The following is a 26461-nucleotide window of genomic DNA, read 5'->3' as shown; positions in this document are numbered from 1 at the left end:
CAGGAGGAGCGCTTCTGGCTTTGCCAGTATTTTAGGCTTCCCCATGGAGCAGGGCACCATCGGCTGCGCAAACGTGGCTTTGGGGTGCCACACGTCAATCGAGATGTATTGCAACTGCAAAGGCTACCACTGACTTAATGTGCAGTTGGTGTGCAACCAAGCCCAGCACATCATGATGATGAATGCCGGGAATCCTGGCAGGAGTCATGCTGCCTTCATCCTGCACCAGTCCGATGTGCCAACAATCTTCCATGTTGAACCCAAGTGTGGCTATTCGGAGACAAGGGCTATCCGCTCTACACCTGGCTGATGACTCCCCTCTGCAACCCCACCACCCTTGGCTGGCAATTATATGTGAGCTATGCTGCCACAAGGAACCTCATTGGGCAGACCATCGGGGTGCTAAAGCAACGGTTCCACTGCCTTGACTGCTCGGGAGGAGCCCTCCAGTACACGCCGGAGTGGGCGTCCCATTTGCTGGTGGTCTGCTGCATCCTCCACAACTTGGCCATCATGAGGGTGCAGCCCTTGCCACCACAGGTTCTGCAACCACCTCAGGAGGAGGAAGGAGGCAGCCTGCAAATCCCAATTCCAGACGTGCTATCATCTGGTTCCCCAGAATCCCATTGCTCACCAATTGCCCAACTTACCCTTCCTCTGTCATGGAACATCACAGCGTCCTCTTGGATACAAAGCTGAAATGAGAACTACCACTAAACAAACATTCCAAACATAATTTATAAGTGAATCAATGCAATACTACATTAAAAAAAGTCAACTAATCACCCTTGTGCATTCCTTTAATGTCTTCTTTCATATTCCTGTGCCTATTCTATTGCTCCTACAAAGTGCTACCCCAGTGGCTGATGGAAGGCTGCTGACTTCCTGTGGGGGACACTGCCGATGACCTCAAGCAGCTCTGGACCTAGGAGACCCGGCTGTAGACTGCACCACCTCGGCATGGGTGGCAGCGGCAAGGGCACTGGCGGAGTGGGAGTACGAAAGCCATCACCCTGAGCTCCATATGGCTACTGCCACTCCCCAGGACAGCGCCTCAGCATTCCTAGCCATCTGTTGGAGCACAGATGGTTGGACTGCTGAGAGACCCTGCAAGCCCCTTCCACACTTGTAAACCCAGCCATGATGGCAGCATGCTGAGACTGCATGAGAGCAATCTGAGCCTGCATGGCAGAAGTCTGGAGCTTCCACTGCAGCACTCAGAAGTTGGGTCGCTTCCGGTTGTGCTGCAATGGAAGCTGCGACATTGCCCATCGCGCCCAGCATCATGGTTGGGTCCACAAGTGTTCTAATGGAGTTGCCCATCACTTCCATCCTGGAAATCATGGGCTCCATGCAATGTTGGAGCCGGACTCCTCTATGCTCCTGGACACTGACAAGAGGCTCTCTGGCAGGCTTGCCATTGCACCAAGCATTTGTGTGTGTATGCCCATCACCCTTCTTCTGAAGGCCGCCCCATCAGTCATCATCTGGGTCCTGTGCAGCAGAACTCGTGTGAACTCACCCTTCTGGGAGCTAGCACCCAAGCTACCCTTTCCCCCTGACCTGGCTGCAGTATACTTATGCCCGGTGACTCACCACATCCAGATCCCGCCTCTATACTACCCTCTAAAGTTTGCGCAGTGCCCTTTTCTGAGCTGGTGCCTGGGAGCGTCAGATCAAATGATGGTGCCTCCTCTTCTCCATCACTCTCCTCCTCTACTGGGACAGGGATAGGCTGTGCTGGTGGCACCACTTGGCTATCTGAAAGGAGAAAGGCACAAGGTTGGAAGGGAAGCAAGATGTGCCTGCTTACACAATCAGCAGCTTGTAAGTGATAAGATATTATGGGACGAGGGGGAAGTGGGATGTGAGGAGAATTATGTATGAGCATACTGTCATCAGCAATGCTTTCAATCTCACTGATCGACACGGCCTCTCCCATGATCTCTAGCACCGTCTCCTCCAGCACAGTAAAGTTTTGAAGATATGCTTCCTCCCGCCTGTCTGCTGCTGCTCACAGCAGTTGAGTCACCTTGGCCTGCAAGAGAAAGGGAAGTGTGTCACTGAGTGTGGTGCAATGTGTTTGGGTGATGTGCCTGTCATGGTTGAATAGGTAACATTGTGTGAGATGTGGGTGTGAGGCTTGCAGCAGTGGTAAGTGTGTGAGGGTGAAATGAAGCTATGATTGTGAGGTATGAGTCATGATTGCTGGAGATTGTTGGTAGGTGAGTGATGGGGATGTGGTGCATTGAGCAGTGTGCGAGGCTGGCGGTGCAGTTGGTGGGATATGGTATTTGAAGATGCATTCACTCACCTTGACCACTCGGATGAGGCCATTAAAGTTCTTCCGACACTGGATCCAGGTCCTGGGGCAACACACGTGGCACTGACAGCTTGTGCTATCTCCTCCCACTGCATTCTTCCCTTAAGGCCACCTTAGGTAGAGAACCTGTCTTCTTATGTGTACCCCCAAGACCAAGGCCACCAGTGCTACATCAGAGAAGCGCCTTGCCCTTTTTCTTCCCTGTTGAGACATGGCTGCATCCAGAATGACAATGAGGTATTTCTGCAACAAAGCACCTCTCCTTTCAGACGTGGAGTCCAGGCAAAATGTTATTGGCCGGTAGACTGCATTCAATATTGTCCCCTGACCTCCCTCCCTCGAGCGCTGAGCCAACCAGCAGCCCATTTAGCACTGAACTCAACGCTCCAATCGTGTAAATGAGCAAGCAGCACAAATTTTGCGTGCTGCCTGCACCATTTTGAACGGGCGCAGTCAGATCGCGCTTCGCACTCGGTTTCAGGCCCAATCCAATTAACCTTAAGTTGTCTTAAAACCAGCTTTTGTCAGAATCATGTCCCCAGCCAAACTCAATATAAATGTTGCAAAGTCTTTTGGTTTAAGTCCAGACAAGTTTGATTGCAGCTCTAGACTGAGCATGTAAAACTTCCCAGCATGCATCGATAGCATTTAGGCTTGCCAAATGACAAAATGCTTCTCAATCACCAAAACAATCTGGTACGATAGCAAAATACTGCAGATGTTGGAAATCCGAAATAACAACAGAAAATGCTGGAAAAACTCAGCAGGTCAGGCAACATCCAGGAAACAATCTCTTCAGTTGTTTTCATTATTGCTTGGTAAAATTTATATGGGGGGGGGGGGGGAAAGAAACAGAAAATGCTGAAACAGTCACTAGGTCAGGCAGCATTGGTGGAGATAACAAACAAATTGTCATTTTAGGTGTGGATCCTTCAGACCTAGTTGGAGATGAACAGCAGTTAAGAATACAACAAAAGGAATGGGGAGTGAAAAAACAGAAGAATAGATGAACTGTAATGTGGAAAGCAGGAGATGGTTAGATGGCAAAAGTGGTATTAGCATAAGACTAGGAGGCATAATGAGAAAAGTGAAAAGATAAATAATAACTTGCATTTATATAGTGCCTTTAACATAGTAAAACATCCCAAGGCTCTTCACAGGACTGTTATCAAACAAAATTTGACATCGAGCCACATAAGGAGTTATTAGGGCAGATGACCAAAACCTTGGTCAAAGAGGTAGGTATTAAGGAGGAAAAAGGTGGAGGGGCTTAGGGAGGCAATTCCAGAGCTTAAGGCCTTGGCCGTTGAAGGCACGGCCGTCAACGGTGGAGCGATTAAAATCGGCGATGCTCAAGAGGCCAGAATTGGAGGAGCACAGATATTGTGGAAGGTTGTAGGGCTGGAGATTAGAGATAGGAAGGCGCGAGGCCATGAAGGGATTTGAAAACATGGATATCTTAAAATCAAGGTATTGCTCAGCCGGGAGCCAATGTAAATCAGCAAGCACAGGGGTGATGGGTGAGCAGGACTTGGTGCGAGTTATGATATGGGCAGCAGAGTTTTGGATGAGCTTAAGTTTATGGAGGGTAGAATGTGGGAGGCCAGCCAGACGTGCGTTGGAATAGTCAAGTCTAGAGGTAACAAAGGCATGAATGAGGATTTCAGCAGATGAGCTGAAGCAGGGGCAGAGTCGGGTGATGTTATGGAGATTGTGGTTGTTGGAGGTCAATCATCTTTGCCCCAGGACATTGCTGCAGGAGTTCCACAGGGCAGTGTGCTAGGCTCAACCATCTTCATCAATGACCTTCCCTCCATCATAAGGTCAGAAGTGGGGATCTTCACTGATGATTGCAGTGTTCAGTTCCATTCGTTACTCCTCAGATAATGAAGCAGTCCATGTCCGCATGCAACAAGATCTGGACGATATTGAGGCTTGGCTGGAAGCTCATCTCGGGGTTAAATATGACACCAAGGTTGCGAACAGTCTGATTCAGCCTCAGGCAGTTGCCAGGGAGAGGGATGGAGTCAGTGCCTAGGGAACGGAGTTTGTGATGGGGACCGAAGACAATGGCTTCGATCTTCCCAATGTTTAGTTGGAGAAAATTTCTCCTCATCCAGTACTGGATGTCGGACAATTTAGAGACCATGGCGGGGTCGAGAGAGGTGGTGGTGAGGTACAGCTGGGTGTCGCCAGCGTACGTGTGGAACTTGGTGTCGTGTTTTCGGATGATGTTCCCAAGGGTCAGCATGTAGATGAGAAATAGGAAGGGACCAAGGATAAATCCTTGGGGGACTCCAGAGGTAACAATGCAGGAGTGGGAAAAGAAGGCATTGCAGGTGATTCTCTGGCTAAGACTGGATAGATAGGAATGGAACCAGATGAGTGCAGTACCACCCAGCTTGACGTTGACACCACTGCACAGGATTATCAATGCAGCAGAGAGATACAAGAATTCACATTGAGCAATTCATTGCTGAAGCGAAGATTCAAATGTGTGGATATGCTCTTTAGCATGGTATTATGCATTGTCGTAGACAAGGTTGCCATGTCAGAGGAGGAAAGAACTAAATGGAGACTGATTATCAGCCATAGGAAGAGGAAGCAGGCAAAACAACCGCAACAGGAGCAAGAGACCTGTGATTGAAACTTATTTGAGACATTTTCACTGAAGCATAAACCACTCGTCAAAACATATTTCCCTACATAGAGAAACTCTTATCTTCATCAATGAGCCTTTACATAAACTCCCTCCATTCCTCCTAGTATTGCACTGATTGGAAAACACAAAGCCGACACTTTACAATCACTACACAGCATCACATCCTAGTTTACTGTTCAGGTTTTTACAATATAAACCATTCCAATAACTCAACAAAACCAAACTTGGAATATTTACAAGGACTTTTCAGTGCAAACCTCTATTGATTTTTCTACATTTCATAAGGCCTATTCCAACGCTTTAAATGCCACTTGAGATGTTGATGGCTTCTCAGAACTAGTATGAGCTTCCTGGGACAAAAATGGCCCTTTGCTTGGGGTTGCTCATCCACAGCCTGGTTCTGGCAGGACCATCCAGAGATCTGTTGTGTTCCTGTTCTGTGGGAAAGCTGCCTCATCAGTGCACTCTCTAGCTATCCCATCTGAACTAGGAACAGTCAATGCTTCCAATTGAATTGACTAGGTAATAGAGACACGGTGCTGTGATCAATTCGTACAATAAAATCCACGTCAATGTTGAGTGCACAAACCAGCCAATTAGTTGTACACTTGCATAATGCATACACAGACCACTCTCACTACTGTTTTGTATCAATTAAGTTTGCCTATACTGCTAAATAGTAATAAAGCTTTACTGCTTTTGACACCTCTCCAATATTAATATTTTTCTATCTTCCTACCCACATTTCTCTGGTCACACAAAAAAATACAGCCTTTTGTTTTGATTAATTATAATAATTAGATTAATTCAAGCTGGGCAAATAGACTACCAACATCTTGGGAAGGGTCAGAGAGGAAGGAGGATTTTCTCTGTGCTATGTATATAACAAAATCATTTCCAGTAAGAATTAGTTTACAATTTTGTTACACATAGCACAGAGGAAATCTTCCTCTTCAATTGTACTGCAACTGTAGGTTTCTCCATTGTGTAACTTATCCAACATCTTGCATTTACAGCCTACAAAAAGGAATTGGAAACACAGTACACCAGTTTTGTTTTTATATGATTTAATATTGTTAATAGGACACTTCGTTTGCAAATAAAGTTTACTCATCAAAATGCAATTATTGTCAAAAGAAACTGATGTAAAAATAAAAGCAGAATTGATGTTTCCACTTTTTTTTTTTAAAATATACCACAACCTCTCTGGTCACCTTTTTCATCACATGGTTGTTCTGACCATTCCAGGTCTTTTCTTTCCCCCTTGTACACCTCAAACTGGTGTTTTACATCACAGCCATGAATAAATAATTGTAGATGTGGTAAAACCACAATTTTCAGCATCTTATACCAATTAGCTACAAATGTATCAAGGGGGAAAATTAACAATTTCAAAAAAAAATAGGAAGAACTGCTCTGAAGATGTTGATTGAGCAGTAAAAGATCCAGCCTGTCAGTTTTCAATCTAAATGTTTCTTGTATTGAATATGGCAATTTAGATTCGCCACACGTTTGGCTCTCTCAAAAATGAAAGTTTAGTCATCCAAGAAAAAGTAGTTTCCACTCTTCTTCTGCTCCACATCCTATTAAAGACAAAGGAGAAGTCAAATAAATCACAGTGTGTGTTTTCCAATTGCATTTTGCAGAAAACACGCTTAAAAAAAAAGTTTCCTCTGCTTTCTCCTCTCTCTACCATAAACCATTAAACACAAGGGAAAGTTAACTTCTGTTAAAGCCACTTTAAAAGCAGCTTTCAGTTACTCGCCTCACCTTGCTGTTCTTTCTCTTGCCCGCTTGGAAGGGATAGCTTAGTCACTGTGCATTACCCCGACCAAGACTACAAATTCACTGTGGGGAACTGCAGATGTGATCCCATTCCCATCACTGAGTGGTGCAGTGTGTTGATAGAGCAAAGTGCTATGCTACTAGCACTGACCTGAACCCTTTGAGAACAATGGTAGTGTTACTGCAACAGAGCAGGAAGGCTACCTCCTTACACGGCAACCGGAGGAAATCTTTTTTCACGATTTCCTCCAATTCTGTGTATTTATTAAGTAATGTACTTATTATTTGATTGGCCCTCAGGTATTTTCTGCAAATTGTAAACAGAAAATATGTATTTAGAAACCTTAAAAAGATAACTAGTACTTAAGACTTAATAGCAATAGTTCAAGGGAGCTTGAATAAATAACAAACCTATTATATTTTCTATAACTACAGTAAATCATATGGAAATTATTTTTGGAATTTTACTCTATGAAAGTACACATTGCTTTCACTCCTGTGACTGTGGAGTTAATAATTATGTATAAAGATTTATGCTCACCTTGATGGAGTTCATCTTATTAATCCTTGGTCTATAATTGTTTGGGTCTCTTCTGAACGTGATTTCCAGCTGAGACAAGAATTTATTCATTCCAGCAAGCAGTGTCTGTGGGCTGGAATTGTTTAAAACAACAATTAGCAGAGCGCAGTGAACTACAGATATATTATGTAAAAAGTAAGAGTAGCAGCAAAAGTAAGCGTTGGTCCCCAAGTGGCTGAGGCAGGTGAAATTATAATGGGGAATAAGGAAATGGCAGAGATTGTAAACAAATATTTTGTATCTGTCTTCACAGTAGAAGACACACAAAAACCATACCAAAATAGTGGGGAACCAAGGGGCTAATAAGAGTGAGGAACTTAAAGTAATTAATATCAGTAGAGGAAAAAGTACTTGAGAAATTAATGGGACTAAAAGCCAACAAATCCCCTGAACCTAATGGCCCACATCCTAGGGTTCTAAAAGAGGTAGCTGCAGAGATAGTGGATGCATTGGTTGTGATCTTCCAAAATTTCCTAGATTCTAGAATGGTTCCAGTGGATTGGAAGGTAGCAAATGTAACCCCGCTATTCAAGAAAGATGGGAGAGAGAAAACAGGGAACTACAGGCCAGTTAGCCTGACATCAGTCATCGGGAAAATGCTGGAATCCGTTATTAAGGAAGAAAAAATCATAACATGATTAGGCAGAGTCAACATGCTTTTATGAAAGGGAAATTGTATTTAACAAATTTAACAGTTTTTTGAGGATGTAACTTGCAGGATAAAGGGGAACCAGTGGATGTAGTATAGTTGGATTTCCAAAAGGCATTCGATAAGGTGCCACATAAAAGGTTGCTACACAAGATTAGGGCTCATGGGGGTAATATATCCTTGAAGATTGGTTAACGGACAGAAAACAGAGTCGTGGTGGACCACATCTGGAGTACTGTGCACAGTTTTGGTCTCCTTATCTGAGGAATAACATACATTTTCAGGTTGGCAGCCTGCAACTAGTGGGGTGCCAGAAGGATCAGTGCTTGGGCCTCAGCTACAGGAAACTTTCTGGTATCCGGCACGGACGGGACCGAGCTGGTGCCGGTCTATCAACAATGCCGGAGAATCGAGCGCTATAGTTAAAACATACGGAGCTTCTGAGCTCCGTATCGAGCAACAAACCCTGTTGCTTAGCAACAGCTTCAAAACAATCAGCACAGATTGCAAGTGTCTCTGTAGCTTAGCAACAGCTTCAGTTAGACGCTTGCACAGCCAGAAATGAGTAAAAAAAAGTAAAAAAAGTTCTCTGAACAGACTCCTGAATTTTGCCGGTTAACCGACATTTCCGGTTATTTAGTGGCCGGTTAATCGAAAGTTTCCGGTATTTACAATCTATATTAATGACTTGGATGAAGGGACTGAGTGCTATGTATCCAAGTTTGCTGACGATACAAAGCTCTGTGGGAAAGTAAGCTGTGAGGAGGACATAAAGAGCCTGCAAAGGGATGTAGACAGGTTAAGTGAGTGGGCAATAAGGTGACAGATGGAGTATAATATGGTGAAATGTGAGTTTATTCACTTTGGTAGGAAGAATATAAAAGAATATTTTTTTAAACTATTAAATGTTGGTGTTCAGAGGGATTTAGGTGTCCTCGTGCAGGAAACACAGAAAGTTAGCATGCAGGTACAGCAAGCAATTAGGAAGGCAAATGGCATGTTGGCCTTTATTGTAAGGGGGTTGGAGTACAAGAGTAAGGAAGTCTTACTACAATTGTACAGGGCTTTGGTGAGACCACATCTGGAGTACCGTGCACAGTTTTGGTCTCCTTATCTGAGGAATAACATACATGCCTTAGAGGCGGTGCAATGAAGGTTCACTAGATTGATCCCTGGGATGAGAGGATTGTCTTGGAGGAGAGATTGAGTAGATTGGGCCTATAGTCTCTGGAGTTTAGAAGAATGAGAGGTGATCTCATTGAAACATATAAGATACTGAGGGGTTGTTTCCCCTGGCCGGAGAGTCTAGAACTTGGGGGCATAGTCTCAGGATAAGGGGTCGGCCATTTAAGACTGAGATGAGGAGGAATTTCTTCACTCAGGGTTGTGAATCTTTGGAATTCTCTGCCCCAAAGGGCTGTGGATACTGAGTCGTTGAATATATTCAAGGCTGAGGTAGATAGATTTTCAAACTCTAGATGAATCAAGACATATGGGGGATCAGGCGGGAAAGTGGAGTTGAGGTAGAAGATCAGCCATGATCTTATTGAATGGCAGAGCACGCTCGAGGGGCCGTATGGCCTACTCCTGCTCAGAATTATTAGGTTACTATTATAGTGGAAGCTTCCTGCATTGCAAGACATATTTGAGAATAATGGTGAATTACTTACTCAATGTTGTGTAATTCTCACTCCAAAATGAAATTAATTTCTACATACATCAAGGTACAACTCAAAAGTCATCAGCCATACTTCTGCCTCTTTAAAAATTTATATTAATACATTGGCTAACCAATCTTGCACATCATTTCACCTTCTTAGCATCACATCTTGTTCTTTTTCCCCCCCACTCCTCAGTGCATGCTTAACCGCCCAAAAGAACAGAATGGAGGTCAGCAACTACTGAGAGTTACACTTTGGCTGCTATGGTTATGAGTACAGACTGCATCAACTGGCTTCATGGTTATATCTATAGTATGTGGAGATTAAAATAAATACATTTCAAAATCTATTTTCAGTAATGGTAACCTCAGAGAGCATAAGGTAGGAACAAGAAAAGGTAATTTAATCCACGTAGCTTACCTAATCACTTGGCCATTTAGGATTTGCACACATTTTATTTATTGGCGATTCAACTTTATCCTGAGTTAGCATTCACTGCATTAGGCAACAATATACTGTTTGAGAGAGAAAGGAACTCTAGATGGAGTACATTATGTTCAGTGCTCCTCTATTTTACTCAGAAAAATAACAGACTTGCCATTATTCTATTTATAATTTTTGTAGAAATCTTAATTTTATTGCTCACATGGAGTCAGGTCTCCCTCACTGCTAGACTACTCTGATTGTAACCAGTGGAGTTATTCAAAACTATAGCTCTCCTATAGTGGCATCTTAATGTACTAGAAGGATGAGATTCAATGGGCTGATTGGCATGTTCTCAATCCTGATTATTACTTATGTTCTTGTTGTGACAGAACAACTATGGAAGATATCCCAGTTGAACCCAATCCTGTTCTCGTCTGATATCTACATACATACTGGACTCATGAGTTAAGACTTCCCTGATCCTTATGAATTAGTGTCACATCAGGTGGTGCATTTACACACCGAGTTGAGGGAAAAGAGAATGCAAAAGCAACACATGCAGTTGCATCACTAATAGTGGTCTAATTTACGAGAGGGCTGGAAACGGACTTACTCCCAAAGAAATAAAACTTACGGATTAGCTATTGTACTCCTAGATGGTATTCCATCAAACACTATCACACGGTCAGCCAAATAGGTGGCCATTATAAAGTCATGTTCCACAACAAAGGCAGTCTTCTTAGCGTGGAGGATGAAACTAAAAAATAAAAAGATCAGTCATTACCAATTTAGTAAATTAATAAAGGAACAGAAAAGTACAGCCATTTCACTATAGCTTAATACCAAATATTTTACATTACATTTAACACCTATCTTGAGAGAAACACATTTACTAATGACCGCAAATTATTCTGATATATCTAGATATTTGAAAGTACCAGCTATATTGGAGGTTTACAAAATATACAGTACACCGAACACTTTGCAACCGGGAGGTAATTTTGTAAGAATATTAAAAACTTATATCTATTTAGTGCCTCATATCCTCACGACATCCAAAAGTGTAGATTTTTTTGAAGCGTTGTCAGAGTCATAGAATAGTACAGCACATAAGGAGGCCATTCAGCCCTTCGAGTCTGTGCCAGTCATTATAGTTATGTAGGCAGATACAACAGCCAGTTATAACACACAGCAAAGTCACACAAACAGCAAATGAATGAATGAATGAATCATAGTATGTTACAGCATGGAAGGCGGCCATTCGGTCCATCATGCCTGTGCTGACTCTTTGGTAGAGCTATCCAATTAGTCCCACTCCCCTGCTCTTTTCCCTTCTTGAATTTATCCAATTCCGTTTTGAAAGTTACTACTGAATCTGCTTCCATCACCCTTTCAGGTAGTGCATTCCAGATCACAGCAACTCGCCTTGCAACTTTTTCCCCTCGTCAAAAAATATCATATCATCTGTCAGTGGGAATACTGGCCAGGACGCTGGGAGAACTCACTACTCTTTTTCTAATATGAACAGGCAGACAGCACCTTACCCCAAAGACACCACCATCAACAATGTAGCACTCTCAGTACTGCACTGAAGTGTCAGCCTGGATTGTGTGTTCAAGTCTGTAATCGGGCTCGAGAGTACAACCAACTGAACCAATATGACATTTAAATGCTTAGTAAATAACTGGTTTAGATTCCCAAAAACACTTACCGTTTGATTACCCTTCCAGCCATTAGACGCTGCTCAGAATCCAGATATGCTGATGGTTCATCAATCAGGTAGACATCAGCTGGCTTACCTAGACAAAGAGCCAGCGCTACACGTTGCAATTCACCTCCAGACAGATTCTGGACCTGTTGAGATAAACACAGATTGTAAAAACCATGCTGAAGGAAAATAAATTAGCCACAAATCATCTGCTGAACAAAGGCTAATGCAGTGGATTTACAAGCAAGCCTCTCCCAAAGATGACACACTGCATTAGACCCAAACTTGCTGCACTGCAAAAGATGAAGAATGGAAGTTCGCATCAGTGATAATACCTCAATGTGCCATTGTGAGGTGTCTACAAGACGTCAGCTGCTTGTTCCGCACATTGGAAAACTGGATGGAAACTCACCACACCCTACTCTTACTGCCTCATGGCAAGTATCACAGCAGTATTGAAGCAGGTCTCAACCATTTGCCCATTCATCTTTTTGGCTGGGATAGTGACCCAAGAAAGGAGCATAGGAAAAAAAATCCCCTCTTACCCTGAGAAATATGGGTATTGAGTATGTACAATTTTGAAATGAAAGTTGCTTGAAATATTATGTACTACTTGTATCCATCAAGTATATCAGTTAGAGATCGTAAGAACATAAGAATTAGGAGCAGGACTAGGCCATACGGTCCCTCGAGCCTGCTTTGCCATTCAAGATCATGGCTGATCTTCTACCTCAACTACACTGTCCTGCCTGATCCCCATATGCCTTGAATCCCCTAAAGTCCAAAAATCTATCTATCTCAGCCTTGAATATACTCAACGACTCAGCATCCACAGCCCTCTGGGTTGGAGAATTCCAAAGATTCACAACCGAGTGAAGAAATGACTCTCATTTCAGTCTTAAATGGCCGACACCTTATCCTGAGACTATGCCCTCTAGTTCTAGACGCTCCAGCCAAGGGAAACAACCTCTCAGCATCTACCCTGTCAAGCCCCCTCAGTATCTTATATGTTTCAATGGGATCACCTCATTCTTCTAAACTCCAGAGTATAGGCCCAATCTACTAAATCTCTCCTCCTAGGACAACCCTCTCATCCTATGGATCAATCTAGTGAACCTTTGTTGCACTGCTTCCAAGGTAAGTATGTTATTCCTCAGATAAGGAGACCAAAACTGTGCACAGTACTCCAGGTGTGGTCTCACCAAAGCCCTGTACAATTGTAGCAAGACTCCCTTATTCTTGTACTCCAACCCCCTTGCAATAAAGGCCAACATGCCATTTGTCTTCCTAATTACATGTAATTGCTGTACCTGCATGCTAACTTTGTGTTTCTTGTACGAGGCCACCTAAATCTCTCTGAACACCAACATTTAAGTTTCTCATCCTTTAAAAAATATTGTTTTTCTATTCTTCCTACCAAAGTGAATAACCTCACATTTCCCTACATTATACTCATTGCACCTGTCTATAGCTTTGTATCGTCAGCAAACTTGGATACATTGTACTTGGTCCCTTCATCTAAGTCATTAATAAAGATTGTAAAATAACTGAGGCCCAAGCACGGATCCTTGTGGTACCCCACTAGTTACAGGCTGCCAAGTGGAAAATTACCCATTTATCCCTACCCTCTTTACTGTCCGTTAATCAATCATGACCCATTCCCTTCAAATATGTCCACAATCCCTAACTTTCCTGATAACAAAAAAGACATTAAAAGGGAAAGAACGCTGAAGCAGTAAATTTATACATAGACGAAGCTTACTTTTAGCTTCAAAACTACCCCCAATTTTACCATGTTCCCAGCCCTTTTTTAAAAAACAGTTGCCCCCCCCCCCTCTTTTTTTCTCACCAATTTTCTCCCCTCTCCTGAAAACTTTGATGCCTGGAAGGAGAATTGTTCCTTAGGTTTGGTTGGCTCCAGTACTTTGCTGAAGTGGCTATTATTTACCTAAATCAGATTGTTCACAACTTCAGTGTGCTGTTTGACCTCGCCCTTAATTTGCAACCTATATCCTCGCCAACACAAAGACCGCTTATGTCCACTTCCATAACATTGCCAGTTTCCGCCCCACATCAATCCATCTGTCAGTGAAACCCTCACAGATGCCTTCTTCACTGTTACAAGTTCATATCTGCTGTAGACACCTTCTCGGGTACAGTGGCATCAGTTGCTCTTGTAAATGGTCTAAGCATCTTACTTTTGTGGGAGTTGACTCACACTGCTTGTAAGATAACAGGACCTAGGGGACGTAACAATAGTACCCTTCTGTGACTTAAACTGGATATTCATATCTTTCGCATGGTGGACCAAATAAATACTCAGTGAGATGAGACCAAATATGAATTGTTAAGCTGCTTTATTTCACAGTAAGGTGGACATAGAAGTACATCCATTATGACTGGGCTCACTTAATTCAACCCATACAACTTATCTTTGTGTAATAATACAAGTAAAGAACAAACCACACTAGCCCACATTGGTGGGTCATCTTATTTCACTTAAACCACAGGGGTTCTAACTATTCTCCAGCATTTCTAACCTCGCAGCTTTCCTTTTAAACCTGACGGCCCTCTCAGCTTTCCCATTTCAAAAGCCTGTCTGTCAGCCTGCATCTCAGCTTCTAGCTTTTATCTCTCTCTCCAGACAGACGGGGAGCAAAGGACTTTCTAAAACAATGTGTGCAAGGTGTTTTTCGATTAACTAGATTGGAAAACAGCTTCGGAACATAGGAACAGCAGTAGGCCATTCAGTCCCTTGAGCCTGTTCCGCCATTCAATTAGATTATGGCTGATCAGTATCTTAAATCCAACTACCCACCTTGGTTCTGTAACCTTTAATAGCCCTGCCTAACATAAATCGATCAATCTGAGTTTTAAATTTTTCAACTAACCTAGCATCAACAGCTTTTTGGGGGGAGAGCTCCAGATTTCCACTACCCTTTGTGTGAAGAAGTGCTTCCCGACATCACTCCTGAACGGCCTAGCTCTAATTTTAAGGTTCATAGGATATACGGCACAGGCCAGTCGGCCCAACCAGTCCATGCCGGAGTTTATGCTCGACACGAGCCTCCTCCCATCTTTCCTCATCTAAATCTATCAGCATAACCCTCTATTCCCTTCTCCCTCATATGCTTGTCTAGCCTCCCCTTAAATGCATCTATACTATTCGTTACAACCACTCCGTGGTAGCGAGTTCCACATTCTCACCACTCTTTGGGTAAAGAAGTTTCTTCTGAATTCCCTATTGGAGTTCTTGGTGACTATTTTATATTGATGGCCTCTAGTTATGCTCTTCCCCACAAGTGGAAACACCCCCTCTGTATCCTCTCTATCAAAACCTTTCATAATTTTAAAGACCTCTATTAGGTCACCCCTCAGCCTTCCTTTTTCAAGAGAAAAGAGACTCAGCCTATTCATCCTTTCCTGATATGTATACCCTCGCATTTCTGGTATTATCCTTGTAAATCTTCTCTGCACCCTCTCCAGTGCCTCCACATTCTTTTTATAATATGGGGACCAGAACTGTACGCAGTACTCCAAGTGTGGTCTAACCAAGGTTCGTTATAGGTTTAGCAAAACTTCCCTACTTTTCAATTCTATACCTCTAGAAATAAACCCTAGTGCTTGGTTTGCTTTTTTTTTTTATGGCCTTGCTAACCTGTGTCTCAACTTTTAGTGATTTGTACTCCATACTTTGTTCCTCTACCCAACCTAGACTCGCACCTTCCAAGTAATAAGTGACCTCCCTCTTCTTCCTACCAAAATGTGATACCTCACATTTATCTGTGTTGAACTTCATTTCCCAATTATATGCCCATTCTGCAAGTTTATTAATGTCCTCCTGTAATTTGTTGCAGTCCTCCTCAGTATTGACCACCACCCCCCCCCCAATTTGGTGTCATCCGCAAATTTAGAAATTATGTTTTTGATTCCAAAGTCTAAATTGTTAATGTAAATTGTGAACTGCAGTGGTCCCAGCACTGATCCTTGGGGAACACCACTACCCACCTTCTGCCGCTGTGAATAGCTACCCTTTACTCCTACTCTCTGCTTTCTGTCCTGAAGCCAGCCAGCTATCCATTCTGCTACTTGTCCCCTGACTCCGCATTCTCTGACCTTGTTCATTAGTCTATTCTGGGGTACCTCATCAAAGGCCTTTTGAAAATCCAGCTAAATTACATCTGCATTACCATTGTCTACTCTGTTACCTCTTCAAAAAATTCAATAAGGTTGGTCAAGCAACACTTTCCCTTTTGAAATCCATACTGACTATTCATTATTATATTTTTGGTTTCTAGATGTTCTTCTATTTTCTCCTTTAGTAGGTATTCCATTATTTTTCCTACCACCAATGTTAAGCTGACTGGTCTATAATTCCCTGGACATGTTCTATCCCCCTTCTTAAATATTGGTATTACGTTAGCTATCCGCCAGTCCTCTGGCACTACACCTTTTTCTAACAAATTATTAAATATGTGTAGTAATGCCTCTGCTATCTCTTCCCTATATTCTTTTAAAATGCGCGGATGCAATCCATCCAGACCAGGGGTTTTATCCTCTTTGAGTTTGATTAGTTTATTTAATATATCCCCTTTTTTATTTTAAATGCACTTATCTCTTTACTAATCTCATCATCCAATGTCATGTCCAACTGTTCTATCTCCCTGGCAAATACTGAAGCAAAATAATTATTTCATATTTCTGCCATCTCTCTATCATTACCTGTTGTATTAGCCTGTATATCCCTTGATGGTCCTATTCCCATCCCAACCTTCCTTTTTTTATTAAAAAAATACAAAAGCAAAATACAAGAAACTTTGGTTTATCCGGAGGTTAACTGTCCGGAATGATCGAGCCACTGGCAAAAATCAGGAGCCGTTTCGTTAGGTTTTTTTCTTTTCGTTGCTTTTTTCCCCCCCACCAGTCAGGCTCTGCAAGGTCTCGCTGAAGCTGTTGCTAAGCTACAGAGACGCTTGCAAGGTACGGCCGACTGTTTAGAAGCTGTTAAGCAACAGGGTTTGTTGCCAGATACGGAGCTCAAAATCTCCGTATGTTTCAACATTAGCGCTGGTTTGTCCGGCAGTTTTGATGGGACGGCAACAGCTCGGTCCCGTCGGTGCCGGATAGCACAAAGTTTCCTGTACTGCGGATGCTGGAAATCTGAAATAAAAACAGAAAATGCTGGAAATACTCAGCAGGTCAGGCAGCATCTGTGGCGAGAGAAAGAGAGTTAACGTTTCAGGTTGATCCCCCCCCACCCCCAAGTTCTATTCTCAGCCTCCCAAAATCAGCCCTCTTGTTCTGGACTCCCCCCACCAGAAAAAAGATTTTCTAACAACCCCATCAACTCATTTAATCATCTTAAACACCTCAATCAGATCACCTCATAATCGTCTATACTCAAGGGATTACAAACCTAGTCTTGCAACCAGTCCTCATGAGTTAACCCTTTTAGCAACTTCCATTTAGCATATCAATAACCTTTTGTCTAGGTGTCTCGTTTTAAAAGAAAAACTCGAGAATACACTTTGCTTAAAATAAATATTGAAACGGTAACTTTATTCAAATCCCTTCTGCAGAAAAATGGTTAAAAAAATCCTGCAACATGATGTTCCTTCCAAACTCAATTACTCCAATGCTCTCTTTGACCATCCTCTACCATCCATAAACTCTGCTGCCTATACCTATCCCGCACTAAGCCCTACTTGCTTATTACCCCCATCCCTGCTGACTTATATTGGCTACTGGTCCCCTAACAGTTCAAATTTAAAATCATTGTCCTCATCTTTAAATCCCTCCACAGCCTTGTCGTTCTCTATATTTGTAACCTCCTCCAGCCCTACAAATTCCTTGAAACTCTCCGTTCCTGCAACTACGACCTCTTGTGCATCCAACTCTCCCTTCGCACAACCATTAGTTGTCATGCTTTCAGCAGTCTAGGTCCAACTCTCTGAAATTCCCTCCCTTAATTCATCTACATCTCCACCTCCCCATCTTCCTTTCAAACCCTATTGAAAATCCATCCCATTGACTGTTTTTAGTCACCCCTCCTAATTTTTCCCTTTGGCACGGTATCGTTTTTTTTCCCTCAGGTCTGCAAAATGCAGTAGACATTTTTCTATATCAAGGCCAGTACCAATGTCCCCTCTAAGCTGCATTTTGTTGTGCAAGGCCTGTTTATTTCAATGCATGGTCCCTTTAAATTTCTGCACGTGCACAGTATTTCCAATGGAAAAGCTTGTGAGTGGCCTGTGCGGTACCTTGCAGATTTCAGTGCGGCCACACGCAGCTTACAGGGAACATTGACCGGTACATAAATGCAAGATCCAATACTGAGTGTAAGGCTATTTGTTCAGTGAGCATCGCAGCCAAGTGCCAGCCTGCCCTCTCAGCAGGTTTGCTGGATCATAATGAGGAGCAGAGATTCTGTCTGTTTTCCTGTACCTATCCAAGGGGTTCCAAGCCAATTGTAATATCCTTACCACTACCTTGGCTGAGATCAGCTAACTCAGCAGAAATCTTCCTTAGTTCCCTCAAACGTGTTTTCACGTTAATCAAACCAGGTGTTACACAAGACATGACAATTTAAAATAAAGAAAATCTAAAACAGTACCTCTTGATCAATGATGCTTTCAATCTGCAGTGGTTTCATTACATCAGTCACAAACTGCGGATGGGTATAAGCATCTCTGATCTTTTCATGAAGCAGCTGCCGAACAGTTCCCTGGAAGGGTAAACCAAAGATACTATTTTTTAAAAGTCACAAACATTTCTTACAAACAAATGTTACATTTCCAATGGCAAGCGCAACACATGTGGTTAAAATCCCGTGACAAGATTAACAAATCAATATACATTTTTTTGCCACATAAAATAATATTTTGGAGAACAAGACGAGACTTGTTACCTTCGGTAAAGCCTATGAAAGTTCAATTTGGATTTGATCAGGACCAATCATAATGGTGGTTACAATTGGTTATATAAATCTGGATGTTGGGATATTCAGATACAGGCAAGGTAGTATAGAAACACTTTGAATTTAACTAATTTTCACATCAGAGTTTCAAGGGCACCAATTATTTAAAAATCATAACAGAGGGGCAATTTTCACAGCTCGAAGACTAATGCTCTAAACTGGATAGGAGAAGATGCTATTGAGAAAATCTGAGGGACTTTCCAATCCTCCTTCAGTCATCCATTTTCCAATAATCTAAAAAGGTCAGAGAAATTATACTACTTACTTGGGACTTAGGGCTGATCTTCTGTGGTTTGTAGCTGACATTTAGAACAGGCACCACACCTATTAACACATATTTATTAGTTGCATATTTTATAAAGTCATTATTTCAGAGTTGACAGCACAAGTTACAGTTTGATAGTTCCATTTGCGAAGGTTGTATAAATAGTATATTACCTCCTTCGTCAGGCTTCAATCTTCCAGCCAGCATTCTGATGAATGTGGTCTTCCCCGTACCTGTTGAGAAAAAATACAATCAGATGCTGAGGAGAACTACATATTGTATGAAAGATCTATAGAGATGTATGTAGTTGCAAGATCACAAATCTATTAAGTGTCCTGCATATACTGAAAGTAGTTTCACAGGATCAGGATGTCATTTCCTTGCTTTTTCCTGTACATCTTTGCCAATGGCTGCTTTAATTCTGTACTTAAGGTAAAACACAGTATCAGTTTCATGCTGCTTGACACATTTTCTTGCACTCCATTGTATCAAACAGGTATCAATGCACCAAGTATCTAATTTGAAATATTATTTTACTTGATCTCAGCAATTGTAATAAAATACTCACCATTTTCTCCCAGCATCACCATGATTTCAGAGTCTGTAAACTCTCCAGTCCCAATTTCCAGTTCGAACTCGCCCATCTTTTTTTTCATCCTTGGATAATGGTATCGGCACATTTTCTTGACCTCTTCCTCATTTGCCGTTTCAGCCACCTTGAAAATCAAGGAGGAATCTCGGAATCTCAAGTTTTCCGTTGGCACATAACCATCCAAGAATATGTTGATACCTATTGAGATATAAATATCCTTTACAGTTATTGAATTTTGTATCCAATAATACAAAATGTACATAAGCTGCAGGTTGTGCATTCAATCAAGTTAGATTGTCGTTTTATTATGGATGCATACAGCACCTGGCACAAAATGACAGCATAACTGTGTTTTAATCTAAAAAAAAAAACAATTTTACAACAGATTGCAAGTTGCATTGTGACAATTGTAAGTATATGATCATTTGTATGTGAATGACATTCATACCAGTTAATGAGGTTTCATTGACTACTTATTTCAAGTTAAAACTACCAGTCGGAGTGTGCATCAATTTATCTAAGTAACATGAGATCACCTTGAGGAGATAATCTCTCATTACTTCAGCTTTACATAGGTTGCAGTGAAATGCAATTCGTGTGAAGTGGACTTTAAAACTTAAATTTACAAAGCTCCCACACAGTACGATGAACTACCTTCAAGTCTTAATGCTCATAATGAGCGAAGAATTCAGTCTACTTTTCACTAATTTAAGTGTGCACACAGGGAAGTAAAACTCAACACTGTTCCCCTGAAATGCTCTGAAAACACCCACCAATGTCAAACCCTTAACTGCAGCATTTAAGTATAACCAGCTGTAATGAGGCAGGCGAGCAAAAAAATCTACAATTTTCTGTGCCTCATAAAATTTTAGACGGCCTTTGCATGCAGTCTGCAGGTACGCTTTTAAAAAAAAGTCTCTCCAAATAGTTTGCTAAATAAAAACAACAAGTTGTATTTATATAGCACCTTTAATGCAGTAAAATGTCCCAAGGCGCTTCACAGGAGTATTAAATTACAAAAAATTTATCACCGAGCCACATAAGGAGAAAATAGGGCAGGTGACCAAATGCTTGGTCAAAGAGGTAGGTTTTAAGGAGAGTCTTAAAGGAGGAAAGAGAGGCAGAGAGGTTCAGGCAGGGAATTCCAGAGCTTAGGGCCTAGGCAACAGAAGGCACGGCCACCAATGGTTGAGCGATTATGATCAGGGATGCTCAAGAGCGCAGATATCTCGGGGGGGGGGGGGGGGGGCGGGGGGGCGGGACGTGGGGCTAAAGGAGATTACAGAGATAGGGAGGGGCGAGGCCATGGAGGGATCTGAAAACAAGGATGAGAATTTTGAAATCGTGCCGTTGCTTGACCGGGAGCCAATGTAGGTCAGTGAACACAGGTATGGATGGGTGAATGGGACTTGGTGCGAGTTAGGACACGGGCAGCCAAATTTTGGATGACCTCAAGTTTACGCAAGGTAGAATGTAGGAGGCCAGCCAGGAGTGCGTTGGAATAGTCAAGTCTAGAGGTAACAAAGGCATGGATGAGAAAGGTTTTAATTCACATAAGTTTTACCTTCTCGAACACTGAAAGGCATAGTGACAACCCCATATGCACTCGGTACACCATACAAACAGCAAATGAAGTCAGAAAGGTAGTCCAGCACACTCAAATCATGCTCCACAACGATGATATATCTAATTACAAAAAGAAAATTATACACTGTCTAGTAAAACATTTACTGTAGCCTTTACCATATGAAGCTCTGCTAGAAAAATTAGTTCGGCTACCAAGACATTTTTTTCAAAACCTTTGCAATGAACCTGTTTTAATTAAATTGAGTTTAAAAAGTTTATTTGTTGAGGTCGAAGAATCAAATCAAAGAAATTAATTTGTACCATAATTAATGTTTCATGAAGGTATCACATAATATTCTAATAACTGGAACTATTATGCTGTTGAAGATTCACTTGAACCAGAAACAAATATTTTAAAATTGCATCACATATTAGATTAATTGACACTGGTACTGACCATCTGCAACAATGGAACAAAACTACAAAAAGAATACAATGCAATATTTTAAAGCCACTCTACCTAAACAGTGTATAAAAAGAAAATTATGACGCTTATATGATTTATCTCTGAGACTTTGTTCACCAGTTCTCAGGCGAGTTAAAAAAAATTAGTTCACACTCCATAGATTTTCATATTGGGTCGGATTTTCTGATCGGAGGCTTCCTACGGGCAGATGCCTCCGATCGGAATAAATCTACGCACTTACCTGCTGGCTCCATAGGTCCCGAGACTTGCGATCTTGGGCCTCTGCTCTATGAAATGCGCAGAGGCCCAGGTATCCCAGGGGCGTATGCAGTTCGCAAGCACCCCTGTGATCACGTGGGCCATGGGGAACCAATCAAAGAAGGGAATCCCCCCTCACACTTTTGACAGTTCTCTACACACAGATCTGTCAAAAGTATGAACGGGGATCACTTAAAAAACCACAGTAAAACATCACGTATTTAAAATTAGTTAAAATTACATTAAATTAAATATTTTAAACAAAAAGTTAATTTTTTGAAAAAAATAAAGTTTTTTTACAGGGCTAAAAATAAACTTACCTTTTTAAAAAGTATTTTTAAATTATAAATGAGTGAATTTTTTTTTAAATAAACTCTTATGCCAGTAAAAGCATGTTATTTATGGCTTTCTTATAACAGCAGCCATATGAACCACCTTTGTAGCAACTTTTCTATGGCTGATTCAAGAGGTCTACTGCAATTGTAACACAACTATTAAAAAATTGTCCAGTATACAATACTGACATTTAAATAGCTTCACCAACTACAAAAAAGGCAACCACTAAAAATTTAGCTGTAAAAATTAAGTCATTAACAAATAACTGGCTAGTGTGGGTACTGAGGACTCCAGTTGTACAAAGGGCATTACTTGCTGGTACAACAACATACACTGGAAGCTTACCTATCTGGATTTATAAGGGAGCGAATAGTGATGGCAGCCTTCAAACGCTGTTTAACATCTAAGTAACTGGAGGGCTCGTCAAACATGAAACTGAAAAGAAATATATAATTTTAGTTGCTAGAATTTACACATTACAGGAAACTTTGGTTTATCCGGAGGTTGTATGTCCGGAATACTCGATCTAACGGCAAAAATCAGGACCCGTTTTTTTTAGATCTCGTTCTTTTTTCCCCCCCCCCCCAAGTCAGCCACTGCAAGGTCTGTAGCTATAACAACAGCTTCAGCTAGAGACGCTTGCAGCTGCAGCCAACTCTTTAGAAGCTGTTGCTAAGCAACAGTGTTTGTTGTCAGATACGGAGATGAAAACCTTCGTATGCTTCAACATTAACTTTGTATGTCCGGCAGTTTTGATAGATCGGCAACACGCCGGTCCCGTTGGTGCCGGATATCACAAAGTTTCCTGTAGTACTTTAAAGCTCTTCTGGGAGTTGAAGGGGAAACAAAGACCTTATTACAAATGCAATATTGAATACCAGGTGCAATAATGGTACATGTCAAATAAAAGTATGTGGTCAAATTGAAATATATACAAGCAATCTCAAGCCAGATTAACAAAGGACAGAAAAAAATACGGTTGCATTTACATTTTGTACTAAGTGCCACCTTTGCTCTGCAGCTTTCAGAATGCTTCATGTAGCATAAAATTAATTTTCTGAAAATCTGCCCAGGGATCCTAACCAAGAGTCTCTTCTATAGAACTACATCATGAAGATCCTGGAGCTAAAATTGCCCATCAATACAGTTTCAACAACAAATTTTATATCCCTGAAAATGACACACAATAGCACAAAAAAGGTCAATGTGCTGTAATGTCCTGGACAACATTCAGGCTTTGGCTGATAAGTGGCAAGGAACATTCGCGCCACACGAGAGTCAGGCAATGACCATTTCCAACAAGAGAGTCTAACCACCTCCGCATGACATTCAACAGCATTATCATAGTCAAATCCCCCACCATCAACATCCTGGGGGGTCACCATTGACCAGAAACTTAACTGGAACAGCCACATTAATACACTGCCTACAAGAGTGGGTCAGAGGCTGGGTATTCTGTAGCACTAAGCTCATGGTCTGCAGAGCAGCAGTGATACCCGCCCTGCTGTATGCCTCAGAGACATGGACTATGTACAGCAGGCACCTCAAAGCACTGGAGAGGTACCACCAACGCTGCCTTCGTAAGATCCTGCAAATCCAGTGGCAGGATAGGCGCATCAACGTCAGTGTTCTTGCTCAGGCCAAAATCCTCAACATCGAAGATTTGACCACGCTCAGTCAGCTCCGATGGACGGGTCACATTGTCCGCATGCCCGATACAAGACTCCCAAAACAAGCGCTCTACTCGGAGCTCCGGCATGGCAAGAGAGCCCCAGGTGGGCAGAGGAAACGCTTCAAGGACACCCTCAAAGCCTCCTTGAAAAAGTGTAACATCCCCATCGACACCTGGGAATCCCTGGCCCAAGACCGCACAAAGTGGAGGAGAAGCATCCGGAAACGCGCCAAACACCTCGAGTCTCTTCGCCGGGAGTAAGCGGAAGCCAAGCGCAGGCAGCGCACGTCATCCCAAGCACCCCACCCACCCGCCCCTTCAGCCACCGTCTGCCCCACCTGTGACAAAGACTGTAGGTCCCGCATTGGACTCAGTCACCTGCGAACTCATTTTTAATGTGGAAGCAAGTCATCCTCGGTCCGAGGGACTGCCTAAGAAGATTCTGCAGCAAGTGACTCACCTCCTTACTCCCAAAGCCTTTCCACTATCTACAAGGCAGCACGGTGGCATAGTGGTTAGCACTGTTGCCTCACAGCGCCAGGGACCCGGGTTCGAATCCGGCCTCGGGCAACTGTCTGTGTGGAGTTTGCACATTCTCCCCGTGTTTGCGTGGGTTTACTCCGGGTGCTCCGGTTTCCTCCCACAGTCCAAAGATGTGCAGGTTAGGTTGATTGGCTATGATAAATTGACCCTTAGTGTTAGGGGGATTAAATACGTGGGGTTACGGGGATAGGGTGGGATATGTGTTGGTGTAGGGGTTACGGGGATCGGGTGGGATATGTGTCGGTGCAGGCTCGATGGGCCGAAATGGCCTCTATCTGCACTGTGGGGTTTCTGTGATTCTGTGATTCTGTGAAGGCACAAGTAAGGAGTGTGATGGAATACTCTCCACTTGCCTGGATGAGTGCAACTCCAACACTACCATACAGGACAAAGCAGCCCACTTGATTGGCACCCCATCCACCATCTTCACTCCCTCCACCACTGGCACACTGTAGCTGCAGTGTGTACCATCTATAGATGCACTGCAGCAACTCGCCAAGCCTTCTGCGACAGCACCTTCTAAACCCACGACCTCTATCACCTAGAAGGACATGGGCAACAAGCGCATGGGAACACCGCCACTCCAAGTTTCCCTCTAAGTCACACACCATCCTGACTCAGGAGTATATCGCCGTTCCTTTATCGGCACTGGGTCAAAATCCTGGAACTCCCTCCCTAACAGTGCTGTGGGAGCACCTTCACCACACGGTTTGCAGCGGTTCAAGGGGGCTCACCACCACCTTCTCAAGGGCAACTAGGAATGGGCAATAAAAATGCTGGCTTTGCCAGCGACACACACATCCCATGAATGAATTTTTAAAAAAAAAATTTAAATGTAGTATGGCTGGGCAATGGTCCACATTAGTAATTTTACATATTATATGGCAAAGGCTAGGCACTTCTCCAAAAAGAGGTTTAGATTAGCTATGGAAAAGGACAAGGAGCAATCTAGAGTAAAAAAACTTAATTGGAAGGCAGCCAATTTCAGTGGGCTGAGAACGGATCTGGCCTGGGTAAATTGGAATCAAAGATTGGCAGGCAAAACTGTAATCGAACAATGGGCTGCCTTTAAAAAGATGGTTCAGGTACAGTCAAGGTACATCCCCATGAGGGGGAAAGGTAGGACAGCCAAAGTCAAAGCTCCCTGGATGGTGAAAGAGACAGAGAGTAAGATGAAGCAGAAAAAGCAAGCGTATGACAGATGTTAGGTTGTGAATACAAGCGAGAACCAGGCTGAACATACAAAGTTCAGAGGGGGAAGTGAAAAAGGAAATAAGAGGGGCAAAGAGGGAGTACGAGAATAAATTGGCAGCTAACATAAAAGGGAGTCCAAAAGTCTTCTATAGGCATATAAATAGTAAATGGGTAGTAAGAGGAGGGGTGGGGCCGATTAGGAACCAAAACAGAGACCTACGCATGGAGGCACTGGCTGAGGTACTAAATGAGTACTTTGCATCTGTCTTTACCAAGGAAGAAGATGCTGCCAAAGTCAGTGAAAGTGGAGGTAGTTGAGATACTGAATGGGATAAGAGGTACTAGAAAGGCTGGCTGTACTTAAAGTAGATAAGTCACCAGGACAAGATGGGATGCATCCTAGTTGCCGAGAGAAGTAAAGGTGGAAATTGCGGAGGTACTGACCATAATCTTCCAATCCTCCTTAGATACGGGGGTGGTGCCAGAGGATTGGAGAATTGCAAATGTTACACCCTTGTTCAAAAAAATGGTGCAAGGATAAACCGAGCAACTACAGACCAGTCAGTTTCATCTCGGTACTGGGGAAAGCTTTCAGAAACAATAATCCAGGAAAAAATTAACAGTGTTGGACAAGTGTGGATTAATTAAGGAAAGCCAGCTTGGATTTGTTAAAGGCAAATCATGTTTAACTAACTTGATTGAGTTTTTTGATGAGGTAACAGAGAGGGTTGATGAAGGCAATGCAGTTGATGTAGTGTACTTGGACTTCCAAAAAAGTGTTTGATAAAGTGCCACATAA

At 42.5% G+C, this 26461-nt stretch overlaps 1 protein-coding gene across 2 annotated transcripts in view; it reads right to left on the bottom strand.

Moving 5' to 3' along the window:
- Nucleotides 1-6035: 6035 nt before the first annotated feature.
- The window catches only part of abce1 (ATP-binding cassette, sub-family E (OABP), member 1), a 48163-nt gene continuing 27737 nt past the window's right edge, over nucleotides 6036-26461 (bottom strand). For both annotated transcript variants that reach the window (XM_086011094.1, XM_086011102.1), the window contains 10 exons: nucleotides 22599-22688; nucleotides 21192-21313; nucleotides 19604-19825; nucleotides 19209-19268; nucleotides 19036-19094; nucleotides 18408-18518; nucleotides 11798-11940; nucleotides 10721-10843; nucleotides 7312-7423; nucleotides 6036-6568 (listed from right to left, as the gene is read on the bottom strand). In XM_086011094.1, coding sequence (XP_085867220.1) covers nucleotides 6521-6568; nucleotides 7312-7423; nucleotides 10721-10843; nucleotides 11798-11940; nucleotides 18408-18518; nucleotides 19036-19094; nucleotides 19209-19268; nucleotides 19604-19825; nucleotides 21192-21313; nucleotides 22599-22688 — 1090 coding nt within the window. In that variant the 3' untranslated portion in view covers nucleotides 6036-6520. The remainder of the gene's footprint in view (nucleotides 6569-7311; nucleotides 7424-10720; nucleotides 10844-11797; nucleotides 11941-18407; nucleotides 18519-19035; nucleotides 19095-19208; nucleotides 19269-19603; nucleotides 19826-21191; nucleotides 21314-22598; nucleotides 22689-26461) is intronic.

This window comes from Somniosus microcephalus, chromosome 2, assembly GCF_052327205.1.
Source record: "Somniosus microcephalus isolate GS21.2 chromosome 2, FLI_Smic_1.0, whole genome shotgun sequence".
NCBI classification, from domain to species: Eukaryota; Metazoa; Chordata; class Chondrichthyes; order Squaliformes; family Somniosidae; genus Somniosus; species Somniosus microcephalus.
Note: the sequence above shows the minus strand (reverse complement) of the source record. Positions and strands in the feature narration are given on the sequence as shown.